This window comes from Parasteatoda tepidariorum, chromosome 1 (assembly GCF_043381705.1).
Source record: "Parasteatoda tepidariorum isolate YZ-2023 chromosome 1, CAS_Ptep_4.0, whole genome shotgun sequence".
Classification (NCBI taxonomy): domain Eukaryota; kingdom Metazoa; phylum Arthropoda; class Arachnida; order Araneae; family Theridiidae; genus Parasteatoda; species Parasteatoda tepidariorum.
In genome coordinates, this window is record NC_092204.1 from 2,292,892 (window position 1) to 2,310,795 (window position 17,904).

General features: G+C 28.7%; 1 protein-coding gene across 1 annotated transcript in view; it reads right to left on the bottom strand.

The window, feature by feature from the left end:
- Nucleotides 1-17,904, bottom strand: part of LOC107450126 (ubiquitinyl hydrolase 1 puf) — a 172,789-nt gene that overhangs the window by 41,112 nt on the left and 113,773 nt on the right. The window contains exons 47-57 of the mRNA XM_071186397.1: nt 17,701-17,824; nt 16,198-16,263; nt 16,041-16,121; nt 15,880-15,962; nt 13,874-13,955; nt 11,119-11,280; nt 9,242-9,427; nt 8,231-8,335; nt 8,022-8,063; nt 5,275-5,379; nt 2,731-2,878 (exon numbers count right to left, since the gene is read on the bottom strand). Of these exons, the coding sequence (XP_071042498.1) occupies nt 2,731-2,878; nt 5,275-5,379; nt 8,022-8,063; nt 8,231-8,335; nt 9,242-9,427; nt 11,119-11,280; nt 13,874-13,955; nt 15,880-15,962; nt 16,041-16,121; nt 16,198-16,263; nt 17,701-17,824 (1,184 nt within the window). The remainder of the gene's footprint in view (nt 1-2,730; nt 2,879-5,274; nt 5,380-8,021; nt 8,064-8,230; nt 8,336-9,241; nt 9,428-11,118; nt 11,281-13,873; nt 13,956-15,879; nt 15,963-16,040; nt 16,122-16,197; nt 16,264-17,700; nt 17,825-17,904) is intronic.

Here is a 17,904-nt window from a genome sequence, read left to right on the forward strand (position 1 = left end):
TGCTATTATTGTTTAATTTTTAAAGTATTTTAAAAAATAACTAGATCAGGTTGGCCACTTAAATCAGGTTTTAAATTTTCCCGATTTTTCCAGGTAAAAAACCTAAAATTTCCAGGTTAGCATGTTTTTTTTTTCCTTCTCAAAAAGTGCAGGATGGGTTTCTGAAATGTGTATTTTATTTAAAATGCTATCTTTCTTAACATATAATTTTGAAAAATAATTAGACTACATTTATTTTAACAACTTAGCAAGATTTTGCTTTTCTTTTCTTAAATTTTTAATGTTTTGGTACAACATTAATTAAAAAAAAAATCAAGATAGATGTGGAGAAAATAATATGTTTAGCTTGCAGAATACATTGTTTTATTGATTAAAAATTTTACCAAATGGTAATAACAGAAGGACCCAAAAGACCTTGGTTAAGAGCTGTTTAACATATTTCCAATAAGCAGAAGAATATAATTCCAGGCAATTATTTATCAATAAATTTTTAAATTTATTTCGATTTCAATATAGGGCTACTTTATGCTATATTATATCCAAGCAATGCTCTTTATAAAATTCATTGATTGTATCTTCTTTAAACCAATATCTTAAGTCAAATGTTTTAATTATGTTGTTTGTTTTGAATAAGCATTATTATTTGAAAAGATATTCAGTATTTAAAAATAAACGTCACAAATACAAAATTTTTAAATTTCTTGTTACATATTCAGTAGAAAAAAAAAAAAACATTTAGCAACCACAGGAGAGTTTCGCACAGCATTCTAATTTAACAGGGTTATAATGGAGGAAATTTTAACGCAAGCAAAGTATTGCCAAGTTGATGATATTGCTCTAAGTTGATGATATTTTAACAATTTGTCAATAAATTTTCGTCTAAAAAAAAGAGGGTATAATGGATAGTAGAATAATTTAAATTAGGAAAAAAATTCAAGCTTCTCTTTAAAATTTCCTGATTTTTCCAGATTTTAATCCAAATTTCTGTCTTTTTCCAGTATAAAAAATTTCCCTGATAATTCCAGGTTTTCCAAGTGGGTGGCCACCCTGTAAATTCTAAATGGTTTTTGTATATGTACAGGGTATCTGTTACATTTTAGATTTTCATATTCATGACTAATTCCAAGAATTTTTCATGACTTAACGAAGTTACAATTTTCTCTGACAAAAACACAACAATAAATTTAAGAAAGCATTATAAAAACAGTCATTGAATTGATAGATATAATCAAAACTGTTATACTCTGCATCTTCATATTTATAGATTTTAAATTTAAAAAACAGAGTAAAGAAAGAATTGAAGTAATAAAATAGCTGAAAAAATACAAAAGTGAACAATTTTTCTTTCTTTTTTTCTGCAGAATTACATTCTAAACACTTTTCTTGCTCATCCGAAAGGAAAAAAATACTCCTGATATTTCTGTTCTCATTTCGGAACAAAAAAATTCGCCAATGACTGTGACATCGAGTCACAAGTTTAATTTAATATCTTTTCCAATTTTTGTTAATTCTAGATGCAATTCTTAAATTTGCCGATCCGATTCCTCTCACCCCTTAAGCTTTTTACAATTGAGACACTCTCCCCCGTAAATTCCTTTCGCTTCCAACCCCTTTTTTTCTTGGAACAACACCTGCTTGCCGGTATCTTTGATCTCCGCGTGTCATGTAAATACTGGATGTGTTTCTCAACCGTAACGTTTAAATAAAAATGGATGAAACATCTCAACTTGTAAAATTTGTATAATTCTACTTTTACTTTCAAAATAAGTAATACGACTTCAACTGTAAATTTTTGTTTGGTATAAAAGGAGCGCGAAAGATGAAGAGGTGCGTCAGAAAATTCATCGACTCTTAGATACCATCTCCCGTGCGGAGAGTTTTTTTTGTTTTGATTTTCTTTGCCCTCCTCTCTTTGAGGGACAGAGTTTTAATTTTTTTGATGGCTTCGACATTCCCACCATTGCGGCTTCCCCAAAATGCTGCAAGATTGGTTTGGCGTTTACATATTTATTCATCCCACAACTAAAATTAAAGCGTTTTTTTATGGAATTACTCCTTCTTCTTCAAAAGATTGCCTTGATCTTCAATAATAAGCAAACTTCATATCTCTTCAATTCAACATGTACGAAGGTAAAAGTTCCAGTTCTTTTTTGAAGTTCACAATGAAGATCAAAGATACCGGCAAGCAGGTGTCATTCCAAGAAAAAAAAGGGGTTGGAAGCGAAAGGAATTNAGAAATGATGTTTTTTCTTTCATTTTTTGAAAGAACACCATAATTTTTAAAGAACACTATAAACACATTTCATATTTTAATCAAATATGACTGTGAGTGGGGATTTTGTTACAAATTCAGATGTTTGGAACACTATGAAATTGGGAGGGGGTAAATTCTATTTTAAAAATTAGATTTTTTGACGACCTAAATCCATGACTTTTCATGATTTTTTTAAAAAATAGTTAAAATTGCGACATTTCATGACAAATTTTGTTCAATACCAAAATTCATGACTTTCCATGACTTTTTATGACTTTCCAGGTGTGCGGATACTCTCTATGTATGTTTTTAGTTCTTAATGGAGGGAAAATAATTAGCTGCTTAAAATAATTAAAACCGGGGAATGGTTCAAAATAGATTGGGAATCACTGCAATAAACTTAGTGAAAAAATTAACTTAAACAAATCAAGCACTAATTACTATAATGTTATAATGATATTAGGAAAAGTACTAACCATTTCTAACCCTTTGTACATTATGGGCAATAAGAAATCGTTCCACCCAATTGTCCATACTTTGTAGCACCCATTGGTGAGCAATTTTATTTTTAGGAACTTGCATAGTTAACCACTCCATGCACTGTTGTGGACAATATTCAGCAGTCTAAAAATATTAAAAACATTTTATTACTAAACATACAGTGATATATAAATATTGATAAAAAAAAAAGAAAGAAATAGATCGACTATCTTTCACAATATTTCGGGTTGATACCAGTTAGCAAAATACCTGCCAACATTGGAGGAATAAAATAACCGAGATTTTACCAGCAACATTTTTTTAAGCTATGAATAATGTTTTGATACATCATGCAAATCAAAAAGAGAAATTCAAAATTGGAAATAATTCAAGCAATTACATTTAACAGAAAATATGAATCTTTATCTAAAGAAGATTGTTTAAACCATTATTTATAATTACTTAAATTATTTTATAACTGTCGTTAAATAGTCAACCCAATTTTTGGTTTACGGCTACTAATGTTCAACCCTGTAGCCTTGTAATTTTGGACTCAATCCAGAAGACAAGGGAACTCCCGGATCAGTCAAGTACTGGGAGAAATTTGCCTTCATGTAGGATGGACTACTTCATTTAAATCACTTTTGAAATTAAATAGATAACATTACCCCGAATTGTAGTATTCCATATTTTAATTTTTCTTCCCGTTTAAAAGCAAGTTTTTCTTTAACACTTTTCATATTGCGACATTGTTTTGTTTGAGGTAGAAAATACAAATTGTTTGTTTTAAATATTACTAAGAAACATTAACTCTATTTCACTGGGGAAAAAAAAGAAAGAAAAAAAAGAAAGTGCTCACTTTCCATCAAGCCAAACTTCTCCAAGTTAGTAATAAATCATTTAATAAATAATTAATAGTGTATTTTATTCTTCTGATTGAAAAATGACATAATCTAATTTTTTAAAGAAATTGCAAACATGCCAAGGCAGAAAAAGTAGAACTTAGTGTGGTAACATACAAAATTAAAATAATAATTTTCAAAGTACATAAAAAACTTAAATTAAAAATTACAATTTAAAAGAATTATTATATTTAGCAAAATATAAATTAAACTACAAAAGATTTTTTTTATAAACATATTCACTTTAAGCAATAAGACTTTTCTGTTAGCTGTTTCAAAATCTCCTTACATTTCAAACTCAGAATTAAAATTATTTCTTACTAAGAGAATCGGAATAATTAATATTTTGTTTACCAAATTGTAATTTAATCAACACACTTTTTTAATCACAACTTAATATTTTTAATTTAAGTGCCACACAAATTTTAATTCAACGAAATAAAAAAAATAATTAGAGAATGAATCTCAGTCGACCATTTTAAAAAGTCTGTGTTTAATGAATTGTTAATTGAATTAAATTCATTTTAAATCAATTGTACAAAGCGATTAATTAAAATTTTTGGAACAAAATCTCCTTCTTATAATTTCCTCTTCCAAAAAACATCAATTAGCATATGACCCCTGATTTTTTTTAAAATTTCCTAATGGCAAAATTTATATTAGCTAGTTTCTTTCCTTTCATAATAATACTCAAGAGGCTTAAAAAATCTGAAACAATAAATTAATTAGAATATACAAGTTAATTCAATCACTTTTGTATAATTTGTGGATGGTTTTTAATGTAATAAATTTGCATAATTTTAGAATGGTTATTAATGTTCCATAATGGAAATTTTGGAGAAAAAAAATGGAATTCTATGGATTCAAAGAGCAGCAGCACTTCTGACACTTTAAAATTAAGAAAATATATCACATAAAACTATTAAAGAAAGTTAAAAATGAATTTTTTTTTTTAGTTCTGTAGTTGGTAATAGAATCACTTAAACTCTGCAATGAAAAAATGCTTAGCTTTTCATGAGGATAAAAAAGAATGTACTGCTTTGAAAGGTGAGATTTGTAAAATTGAGAAAATATGAAATTAAATAAAAAAATAAAACTATTAAAGAAAATGAGAAATGAACTAATTTTTAATTTTAGATAATAAAAAAAAGGCTCAGCATTTAATGAGGACAAAAAAGAATGTACTACTTTGAAGGATGAGATTTGTGAAATTGAGAAAATATGAAATTAAATAAAAAATGAAACTAATAAAGAAAATCAGAAATGAACTTTGTTTTTAGTTTTAAATAATTTGCTTCAGTTCTGTAGTTGCTAACAGAATCTATGTAATTCTGTAGTTTTAAATTAAAAGAAAAAAAGGCTTAACTTTTTATGAGGATAAAAAAGAATAAAGTAAAAATGATCTTACTTCCCAAATTCCTTGAATGATGAGATTTGTGAAATTGAGAAAACATGAAATTAAATAAAAAATATAACTATTAAAGAAAATGAGAAATGAACTTTTTTTAAAGTTTTAAATAATTTGCCTAAGTTCTGCAGTTGGTAATAGAATCTATTTCACTCTGCAGTTTTAAATTACAAAAAAAAAGGCGTAGCATTTTATGACGATAAAAAAGAATAAAATTAAAATATTCTTACTTCCCAAATTCTTTGAAGAATGAGATTTGTGAAAGGCGGCATGCCAGGTGGACCTCCAACAAATTCCACCATTAGTGTCAGAAGCTTGAAAAATGATGCATTCTGCTGGGGAAATATTGATATACATATATAATGTTCTTGATACCATCAATATAACATTTTTATAACATTATTAACAGGGTTGCCACTCAAATGTAGAAAAAAAAATTCCTGCGTTTTTCCGGTAGATATTATATACAATACTTTAAGAGGAAACGCAATTACTGAGCTTTCTTGTGAGCTAACTATACTAGTTTTAATTGCTAGTAAAACTTAGAGAAATAAAGGGAAAAGCTAAACAAATTTAAATAATGCTATAGTAAGCTCAAGTCAAAATTCTTAATGGTTCCATCAAAAAATTTTGATGGTTTCTACTGGTTTCTGTGTGATTTATGATGGTCCAACATCATTCGATGGCCATCATCATTCAACATTTTCCATTATGTGTTCATGGTTTTTGACATGCTAACACGCTCCCATCATTCCAGGATGCAAATACCATCATGGTTAACCATCAAGAGAAGCTTTCTTGTTTGTTCCCTGGAATATACCATCAAAACAATATAGGTTTTTATTGTTGGCCCATCATAAATCAGTCCGACTGAGAAGACTTTAAGACTGAAGATTGTTCCAGCATTTGATTTCTAAGATACTATGATAGAAATTCGTGACTGTTAAACATGAACAAACCATCAAAACAAGTCGCTATTCTTATGTTTGACCATCATAAATAGGTCTGAATTCCCGCATTGAGATGATGGTTACTTATGTTGTTTACTATCAACATTATGTTACGGAAAATCATCAAAAATTTTGACTTCTGAATAAAATAATTTAGTATAGCGGGAATATTAGCCTTGAATATCCCATTCAGTGGTTACCATTTTTTAACCCACAGGTGGTTTAGAAAATGGGCAAAATTGAGTGAATATTTCACCCCCACATACTGTTCCCTTATCTATTAATATGAACAAAATCGGTTTTGCTATGCGGAGAAAACTGCACATTAAAGTAGGAACTTTTTATGTGCAGAGTGGGTTAAATGGCTAAAATAAGAAACAGAATTTCTTGTATTTTCCAAGTTTCTAAAGACCCCCCCCCATCGAAATTCCCTATATTTTCAGGGATGAGATCGGCCAAAAGGCAAAAAAGGTGAATTTTCACGCGAGTAAATCTTACGTGATTTACAGCAAAAATATCAGTAACATATTCTCATCTAGTTTTGCTGATGTTGCAATGCCTATATATAGCAATAATCGTTGATAGAAAAACTGCTACATTTATAGTAACCAATTCTAGAAAAAACTTACTTTTTACAAGAATCACGATAGAGGATTTTAAAATTGCTTTAATATAAATCATGATTTTGAAATCACATGAATGAAATTCAATATTGGATTTCAAAAATACGAAAATACAAATCATGATGCGTAAAGTTCAGATGGCATAATTACGAATTACGATGCATAATTTCTAAATGGTGTGAATCCAAAACCTAATTTTTAAATAATGTGTAAATACGAAAAATAGATGTTGGATATTACAACCGAAAAAACGAAACACGACTTTGGATAAAATCGTGCGAATATGAATCGTTACATAGAATTTTAAAAACGCCCCAATACAAGTCGCGATGTTGGATTTTTAAATCTCGTAAATAAGAATGGCAAAGAACGATACTGAAATTGTGTGAATACGAATCACAACTTTTAAATCAGGTAAATACGAACTATCTAGCGCATGGCAAAAAATGGGGAAAATCTTATTTTCTGCTCGTAAAAGCTAATAGCTAAAATAAGTAGATATGCGGAAGGGTAGGCAGCTACGTAGTTTGAATTTTCTATAGATCTTTCGATATATCATATCATATTTATATATCAAATTGGAAATAAATATAATTTTATTTCAACGGCTGAATTTTCAGAAAAAGCGGAGTATTTCTAAAAAAAACTTTAACTTTAAGAGAATCGGAGTTTTTGATAAAAAGGCTGAAATTCGAGAGACAAAAGTGAAAAAGGCGGAAAAATCTCATCCCTGTATTTTCCAGGTTTTCCCTGTGGAGTGGCAACCCTGATTGAAAACTGAGAAGACACAGTAGAGCTTGCTTCTTCCTTTTAAGAAAAATTATGATACCATTTGGAAAAAACTTGGTCTTTTACTTAAATTGATAAATGAAAATAACCTTTAGCTATGCTTAAGTATAGAAAAGAAATAATAGGAACACATTTTTAAGCATAAAGAACATATTTTTAATTATAACTTTATAAGAGAAAAATCAAAGGAGGAAAGTATTTCTGAAACAAAGCAATAGATTATGTCTGCTTTAAAATATATATTCTACGTATGTTAAAACAAGAGATAGCTTTCATTTTAAATAAACCTGAAAATAATGATTATTTTCAATAATTTAGAAATTATTGAGAATAAAGAGCTTGTTACAGACATAATATATTCTGCCAGTTTTCGATTTGAAAGTTGCTAAAAATTAAAATGGCATTTTATTCGTAATAATAAAAGGTGCTAGAAATTGTTTTAAAATTCTCAAGTTCAAAGTCAGCAAATGTCACAAGAGATGATCAAAATTATGAAAGTAGAAAGAAAAGAAAATCATATTAAAATAAATTTTAGCTATTTAATACTAAATAAGTACACATAAAATGAAAAAAGATAACTCTATAAAAAAAAAAAAAAAAAAACGCAAGACTTACCTCTTGTTGCTTAGTAATGGATGCAAATATCATATTAATGATCTATAAGAAACAAAACATTAAAGTATCAATTATATTTTATGAAAAATAAATAACAATGGATACAGCACCAAAACACAACAGTTAATTATAGTAAAAATTATATTTTATTGAAGCCAAAATAAGAACAGAATTAAATGATTAAAAAAACAGTATATTTGAATACATACCATCACAGCTAGAGCATCATTCCAGCGACATAAGCTAAATATCAGATTGCACGTTTGCCTTATATTGATTCCATCTCGTATTTGCTGATACAAAAATGGAAAACTCTAAAACAACAATTTTCTAACTTCATTTTCACATAAAAAATATAACAATCAAAATACTTTATATATTTTAACATCTTAGTATGTGCACCTCTAATGATAGGGTGAAAATCCCATTGTCAGATTTTTTTCGAGCTTTCTGCGATAAAACTCTCTAGCACGAATATCTTTCGGCAAGATACTTTTATTAATAACAAAGATGTATGTTGTTTAAGGTAACAAAATTGCTATAATTACAAAAAACAATATAATTTTTTTAATTGAGTATGCAATATTTATTTTGTGCATTTTACAAATCATCATCATATAAAAAAATAACTACTAAACATCATGAAATCTGTAGCAGTAATTAATGAAAAAACAGATCAACGACAAACTCATGTGAATTGGACTCTTCAGAAAGGGGTTATTCAAATACATGCTTTGTTTCAAGATTTGATTGTTGTAATAAATAATATCGTAAAAATATATCTGGTTTTAAAAGCTATGCTGAAATCAGAAGCAATAACTGTGAAAAAAAATTGATATAATCATTGCCCTAAAAAGTAAATTATCAAATGCACAATTCGAATTTCCCATATCACTCCGAAATATATCGGAATATCTAAAAGCCACGCGGAAATCAATGTCAATAACTGCCGAAAATACAATCAAAATGTATTTTTGATATCGGCATGAATTGAGTGCCTCAAAAAGTGATTATATAAAGGCGTGATTCAAATTTTGCGTGTAAATTCAGCAGAAAAGCAAACCAAAATTTCTTACTTCCCAAAAGAAAAATCTTTCTGCAAGAACACAGTAAAGTTCTGCAACAATGTCGCCGGGATTCTGACACTGGGGTTAAAATTTATTCAGAATGTATTTTTCTGTTAGTACTACAATAAAATAAAGCTATTTAAAAAGGCTTACTTTTCCACCAGCTACTGCATTGAAGTCATTAGTTGACAGCTGAAGACGTTCTTCATCTCTAGATTTTTCTACCAGAAGAGCTATTAAAGATATCATTTTTTCTAAGGATGCAGATTTATACTTGTCATCAACAGCAGTTACAATATCATCATCTTCTTCTTCCTCCTCATCAGAAAGAACCTCAACCTAAAGTATGAAAGCTTGTTTCAGGGATATGAAATTATATTGAGCAGTTTGATATTCTAACTGAAAAATTTCTATTAATTTTGTCAGGGAGCGTAGCCAAATCTTTTAACAAAAAATAAGCACCTTTCAAGCACTAAAAATGTTTTTAGGCTCAATATATGTTTTACATAATGCAAAAGACTTTACATGGTCATAATAAAATAACTAGTTTCTTACAAAGAACTCTTTTCTTGATCATATTAGCCATCATGAAAAGATCGAGAGATTTTTCGGTTCAATTTTAGAGGGTGGAAAATGAGGCCAGAAATTGAGATGCAAAATGCAGCATAGTTGCACACGAGAGTGCTAGAATCTCACTGAACATACTCGCAAGTGTTTCACCAAACATGTAAAATGTTCATACACTACGGACCAACGATAGGCCTAATTGTGAAAACGTTGAATAGAACAATGAGAAAAGCTCACTTTTGCATAACACGCAGCGAAAATCTACAGGGTAAAGAGAAAAATCTCATTTTATAAAAGGGAAAATTAAGCACTTTTTAAAAACACCCAATGAAAAAAAGCACCTTTAAAATACAAAAAGCGAAAATAACAGGATCGCCACTCATATCTGGAGAAAAAAAATCCTCGTGTTCTCCCTGTAGGTATATATTATACACAATATATTAAGAGGAAACAACAATGACTGTGCTCTTGTGTGAGCTATATTGGACTATGCATATTTATTAGTTTTAGTTGCTGGAAAAACAGCTGAACATACTTAAATATTGCTATAGTAAATGAAATAGTTTAGTATAGCTGAAATATCATGGTTAAATATTCCATAGATTACGCTTTGAGAGGTGACCATTTTTTAAAAGACAAAAATAAGAAACAAAATTCCCTGTATTTTAGGTCATTTTTAAATTCCCTGTACTTTCCAGTTTTTCCCTGTGGAGTGGCAACTCTGAATGAGCACCTCAAAGCAATTTTTAAAAACACTATGCACCATGTTTGTTTAACAAAATTATTAATAAAACCTGATAAATTTTAATTAAAACTGCAAAAACAAAACGAAATGTTGAATTTCTGAAATCGTGGGATTACGAATAATCTTGATGCACAATTTTTAAACCATATGAATACAAATCGCAATGTGTACCTTAAATAAGGTAAATACGAAAATCTATGTTTGATATTCAAAAGGCGTGGATAGGAAGAATGATATTAGCGGATTCCGGCACAGTTTTAAAAATTCAAATTGGCGAAAATCCGCTAAACTAAAAGAATCATGTGTATGTAAGCGCCTCATCAGCGAAACCTTCAAATTTTAGATAGAGGAATTCCGTGAAAATTTCGTCAGATTATAGTTATAGATAAGTTTTGGATTAATGAAACAGAATTTCGGGATGTTCTCGGAATACAATCAATCACCCCTGATGAGCACAAACTAGTGAAATTGGTAATTTTCCATTTTGTCCACACAAGCGATAAGTCGCAAATGCAAAGTCATCAGGCCCTAATTGAGCTGCTTCTTTCTTACTTTTTTATGCGACAAATTTTAAAAAAATAAATAATAATAAAGTAGCAAAATTCACTTGCGTCAGTGAAATGGAAAAGTACAGTAAAATCTTACTGGTTCTTCGAACCAGAGACTAAATTTTCTTAATTTCTATATACCAAATTTTTTATTTAAATGCTAATCTTACATAATCTGATGATTTTTGTCCAAGGTAGAAGCTAACTATAGAAGATATGGCTTCAATTGATAGTAAAAAACTACACTCTTCCTCTCCCATTTTAGCAAATTCAAGCAAAAAAGCGAAATATTCCGTCAGGTGTTTCAAGTGCTGCTTGGCACCATGCTCAACCTGTAAAACAAAGAAGTTTATACATTATGGAAAATATAAGAAAGATGAATTTTCGAAAGAAAAATACTGTTCACAAACAGTTAGAGCGTTATACAAACGTTTTCTTACATTGTTTTGTATTTTTTTTAAACATTTCATTTTCTAATATTTTAACAAAGCTGCTAATTCTACTGGATTATACAGTAGACCACTGGATTTAATAAAAATTCTCCTGGTTTTTGCACATTTTAGAAAATTTCCTAAAATTAATTGAGTAAGTTTCCTAAAAAAATCCTTATTGAAATAGAATTTTTGTTGCTTGCTTGAATATTTAAATAGGCATCACTAATACATAATAAAGCGAGCCTCATTTATAAAATTCAGCTAACTATCTTTGATGAATTAAATGCCTATTACTATTCAAAATTATGAATAAACATAATGCATAAAATTTCAAGATCATTTAATGTGAAATCATAACTGGAAAATATTGCAGTTGATGATTATAAAAATCCCTAAAATTCTCTATGAATAAAATATTTAGTATATTTTGCAACAATTATACAGAAATTTGTGTTATTTCGTAAAATCTGCTGGATTTTTTCCTACTCGTGTTGGCAGCTATGTTTTACTATTACGTTCAACTAAAATCTGAGCAAACTGAAAAAAATGAAAGTGTATGAGTTTTGGAGTGAATGTAGATTAATTTCTTTCCATTTTAGGAAACTTGAAAAACTAAATTAACCGTATACATCTGACTATAGAACGAGAAATTTCGGAAAGTGTTTAAAAAATTAAATTGGTTAGGGTGAGGATTTGACTTATAATCGGGACCATTAACCTTGCAAAATTACATGCCAGCATTACTAACAAAAATTAGCCATATATAGCTGAACATTGTGAGTGGTACACACAGGGTATCTGCTACATTTTAGATTTTCAAATTCATGACTTTTCATAACTAATTCCAAGAACTTTTCATGACTTAATGAAGTTACTATTTTCTCCGACAAAAACAGATTAATTAATTTAAAAAGCATTATAATACTATTAATTGAAATGATAGGTATAACCAAAACTGTTATACTCTGCATCTTCATATTTATTGATTTTAAATTTAAAAAACAGAGTAAAGAAAGAGTTGAAAAAATAATAGCTGAGCAAAAAATTTTTTTTCTGCAGAATTATATTCTAAAGATACTTTTCTCGTTCATCAGAAAGAAAAGAAATACTCCTGATTATTTTGCTTGCTTCAGCTAGAATTTCAAATTGATAAAATAAATAATAATAATTCTGAAATCACAGAAGTTTAAAAGATACTTCGCTCTAGAAATGATGTTTTTTCTTTCATTTTTTAATGAACACCATAATTTTTAAAGAAAATGATAAAAACATTTTATATTTTAATCAAATATGACTGTGAGTGGGGATTTTGTTAGAAATTCAGATATTCGGAACACCATGAAATTGGGGGCGGGGGGATTCCATTTAAGAAATAAAATTCTTTGGTTACCTAAATCCATGACTTTCCATGATGATTTTTTTTTAAATAGTTAAAATCATGACATTTCATGACAAATTTTGTTCGAAACCGAAATTCATGACTTTCCAGGTGCGCGGATACCCTGTACACACAAAACATATAAGTACAAGAAAATAAAATGCTTAAAAATAACTATCTATAGAAAAAGGAAACGAAAAAAAAATAATAAATATAAAAATTAAATTAAGAAAAAAAATATTTTTGGAGTTTCTTTCACCACTTATTTTTCCCTCATAAAATACCAAAAGATTAGAACAGTAAATGAATAGAACTCAGTTTATGCCATTTAGCACAGAATATTTTTTATAAAATATGCTATAATTTTCTTTGAAATGTGCTCAAACTACATTCATTGATACTGAAAAAATAGTGTCAGGCATGAAAAATAATATTTTATTTAAGAAATGACACATTGCATAAATGCTAACAGTGAATAAAATGGTAATTTTGTTTACAAAACTAGCAATTTTTATTGATCATTAAACATATGATTAATCTCACTTGGATTAACTTTATAATTTCAAAAAACTAAATTTGTCAGGAGCTGCTTCAAGTTTTTTTTTTTCAATCAGAAATTTTTCGTTTATTGAAAATAACAATGAATTAACCTGTGCATTTCACTATTTATTTATTTATTTTTTTTAAAGTATGGAATTATGAAGTATAATTTCTAATATTCAAAACTACTTTATTTCATGCTTTTTCTAAAAAAATTTTCATTTTAAAAATGAAACATGTTATGTTTAATATATTTCAAGAAACACTTTTAAAGAAATAAATTATTAGGATCAACAAATATTTTAATCACCTAAAAAATTCAATTTCTGAAAAAATGGCAGCATGTTTTAAAAGGGAGCCATTGTTACAAGTGCAAAATTTCCTGATTTTGCTCTATTGATACTAGCATTCATACAAACATCATTTACTTACAAAAATTTAAAAAAACCACTGATTTCTTTCATAATTATATTTTATTAACAACAGAACGATAACAGCCCATGAGTTGAAAATTCATATTGTCATAATATACATTTCTAAACTATACATTAGATGTAAGAAAAAGTTTCTCACCAAAGATACCAGCTTTTTTATGAACTTAGTGACACAGGAATATTGCCCAATTTGTGAATTATCGCCATCAGAAGACTCCTCACTGAAATATAAAACAAGACAAGCAAGTTTTAAACAGAAGAAACAGCATACTTGAGCAAGAAATATCAGGGTAATATTGTTTTAGGTCATAAACATTTAAGCTGTTTTTTATAATGGCACAGCTGCCAACAAGAAAGGAAAAAAAAAAGAGAGTATAATTTAATAAGCAGTAAGACATTTGATAAAAATTACTAAGCAGTAAATGAAAAAAAAAAAGGAATTAATTGGATTTTCTATAATTAATAAGGAGAATAAAATACAAAAATTATGTTGCACTGATAAACACAAATTTAAATTGCAAAATTATTTTCAAAAGGACATTAAAACTTTTTTTATGATGTTAATTACAATGTAAAATTTATAATTCTGAACAAAAAACAGAGATAGTTATTTCTTCTTTTCAAAAAAATGTAATTTCATTCTTGAAAAATATGAATGATAAAAATTTTCATGATAGCAAAAATCAATAGTAACTGACTTAATTACTGGAAGTTCTCATTAAAAAATGAATTAAATTTAAACACATTGAAAATAAGTCTGAATTTCATTAGGAATTTTTTTCGATTAAACCTGAAAAAACTGAGTATATCCAGAAGGGTTGCAGGGTTCATCATGACAATGTTTCCTTAAACCTATTAAATATACACTTTTTGGTAAATGAGGCAATGAGAAATTTTAAAGAATGTTAGTTACTTTACAAATAATAAATCAAATCTTTTTGATTAAATGAGGAGAAAGTAGAGTTGGCAGCTATGTAATTGCAGTGTTTATTTCATTACAACTAGTTTTATTATGAATGCATTTTTCACTTTCTTATACTTTAAGTATCATGCTTCAAAAGTTTGCTCCTTATTTAGTATAACACATTGACAATTACCCCATGGCAGAATAGCAGCAACATTTTCACAGAACATTACAGAGTTATTGCAGAAAGATTTTTCTCGTAAAAAATAAAAAATGCAAGTTTTATTTTGTACAGAAATTTACACATAGTATTTGAATCATGCATTTATAGAAATACTTTTTGAGACGCTCAATTTACGCCAATAGTATCGTTAAACGACATGTTTCAATTCCATTTTAGGCAATTATTGATATTGATTTTTATGTGGTTTTTATATAACACAATAGATTTCAGGTAATATGAAAAATTCGATTCGTGCATTTGAGTATTTACTTTTTAAAGCAATATTTCTATTGAATTTTTCACAGTCATGGCAATTGATTTCTCCATAATTTTTAAATCTGATATTTTTTTTATACGATATTATTTAATAAAACAGCATAATATTGAAAGGAAACACACATTTGAGAAGTCCGATTCCAGTGATTTCGTCATCAATCTTTTTTCGGCAATTACTACTAAATGGATTTCATGATTTTTAATTATTTTTTATTGTGATCAATATTTACAAAATGTGAAGAAGGAAATACTTTGAGCGTTTTCCCCAACAAAAGGCCAGAATATCACCCGTAATATTAGAATGAAAAAAAATATAACATATTCAAGTAAAATATTATACAGGGTGCTTAGCCAAATTTTTGAATAAAAAATATAAGCACCTCTTAAGCACTAAAAAAATATTTTTAAACTCTTTTTTTAATAAAAAAAATAAAGGGATATTTACGTATTGTGATCCCTCGTGTCAACTACACTCGCCTAATAGATTTTAAACTTGCAATTTAATACATGTAGCTGTTTGTCTGAGGGTGGCTATAATTCAAGTAGGTCCTTTTCCGTGATTTTCCTTTAGTATCTAGCAGGCCGCTACCAGGAAGTTGCCAATACTCTGCGATTATTCTGTCACAGATCACAATACGGATTTCTCCCCAAATATAATTAGGATACACTCACTTATAAAAAAATTTTGTTGCAGATAGCTTGGAAAAATTCTACTACAGGGGACAATTATAATAATACTTACCTATCTGAATACGGTTGAAGGTACATAGTACAGTGGACAGGTTTCAACTGATTGATAACATGGATGCAAAGTCGTTGAAACAACTAGAAGGAACAAGAGAAACTATTCATATTACAATAGTAAAAGAGAGAAGAGTTCACGACAAACTATTTAGATATTACCTGACGAACAACTTGATTGGGGCATTTTATTAATATCTGCACAGGCCACCAGCTGTTTTCAGCCATGTGATCCAAGAACCACTATAAAGCAGAAATAAAAGTTCAGGATAACATTTAGAGGGCATACACTATTAAAGAAGCAGGGGAACAAGTTTACCTCACATGCAGGTTGGCTAGCACTGAACTGTTTAGTAAGGAGTTCAATCCACTGAGAGATGGTGGGCTATGAAAATGACACACAAGATTTTAAATAAATTTAATACAAATATATTCTTGTTACATAGCAAGGTATGTAGCCAGATTTTTCAATAAAAAATAAGCACATTTTAAGCACTCCAAAAATATTTTTAATAATTTTCCAAAAATAAATCATAATTAGGATTTGTGCAGCAATAAAAAATTATTTTTTCTATCATTTAAAATTCTTAATTTATAAACATAAAATCAATTAAATTAAAAAACATTTTCAAAAACTTTACATAATTATGATAAAAAAAGTAAAAGTCAGCGGCGCGACAGCCCATTGAGGGCCAAGGCCTACTGTGCCCATCTCAGTTTTCTTGACCTTGGGCTCTGGGGTAGCAGGAGCAGATGTTCCGGTCAGGTGGTCTGCCTAACGGGGAACCCCCAGTGTTTAGTTCCCAAGCAGGCCTGGTACTCATTTATCAACCCACTGAAGGGATGAAAGGCTGAGTCAACCTTGCCCGGTCCCAGGATCGAACCAGGGACCTGTGGCACGACAGCGCGACCGCTCAGCTATGGGGCATCGATAAAATAACTAGTTTCTGATAAAAATTGGAGAGAAAATTGTGAAAATCATTCATTTTTTGAAGTTTAGAACTACAAAGAAAAAAATATCTTTTTAAAAGATAAAAAATCATGCACTTTTTACAAACCCAGAATAAAAGAAAGCACCTTTAAGGGTCTTTAAAAATGAAAATCAAAAAAAAGTACCTTTAAGCACTTTCTAAAAGCACTACACACTTTGACAAATTATTCAAACAATGAGAATGGGAACATTTCGATATCAATACCAGTACATGTCAACAACTATGGACAAGGGGTCGAAGGGTTTCTTACAGCTACAAAAATTTCAATATTTAGACACAGGTACAGTTAAAATATTGCTCATTGAAGGGTCAGAAAAATATATTCCTTAAATTTTTTTTGTCTACGTAGCAAAAAGCTAGTAGTTTTTAATTTATTGAAAACTAACTGTATACTTATTATTAAGATTTTGTCAGGGACTCGGAAACTTGTCGTAACGGCAAGTTTTCTTAATATACAGTGTTCGTTATATCTGTATATCAACTGAGAATTTTAGAAAATATATTTATTGAAAAAGGTATCACGCTGTAGCAAAACACATCCAATGAATGTTTAAGAAAAAAAAAGAAATATAAAATTTTATTTTAGTTACTTTTTATTAAATAATTACAATTTTTTGGCCAATATAAAACTAAAATTAATTAATTTAATTTAATGAATGAATTAATATTTCAAAAAACTGTATTAACACCAAGTGTCATTCAATACAAGTTTAAAAAAGTATTTGAATGGATGAATAAAAAAATATTTTATTTAACGATTGAAAATTTGAACAAGATATACAGAGAGAGTGCGAACTAATAGTAGGAATAGAATAAATAAGTAAAATAACCTTTTCCTTTGCATGAATGAGAGTTTCCAGTACGAAAGATGTGCCGAGTTTGGCAGACAACAGTATGATGTCATTGTGACCCGCTAAGGTTTGAGGAATATAACTGCATATTTGCCACATGAAGCTAGAGAGAAGAATTTCATCAGTTAGAAAAAGATCAATACTACTAAATATGAGAATGCAGTATAAAAGAAACCTGTTTGA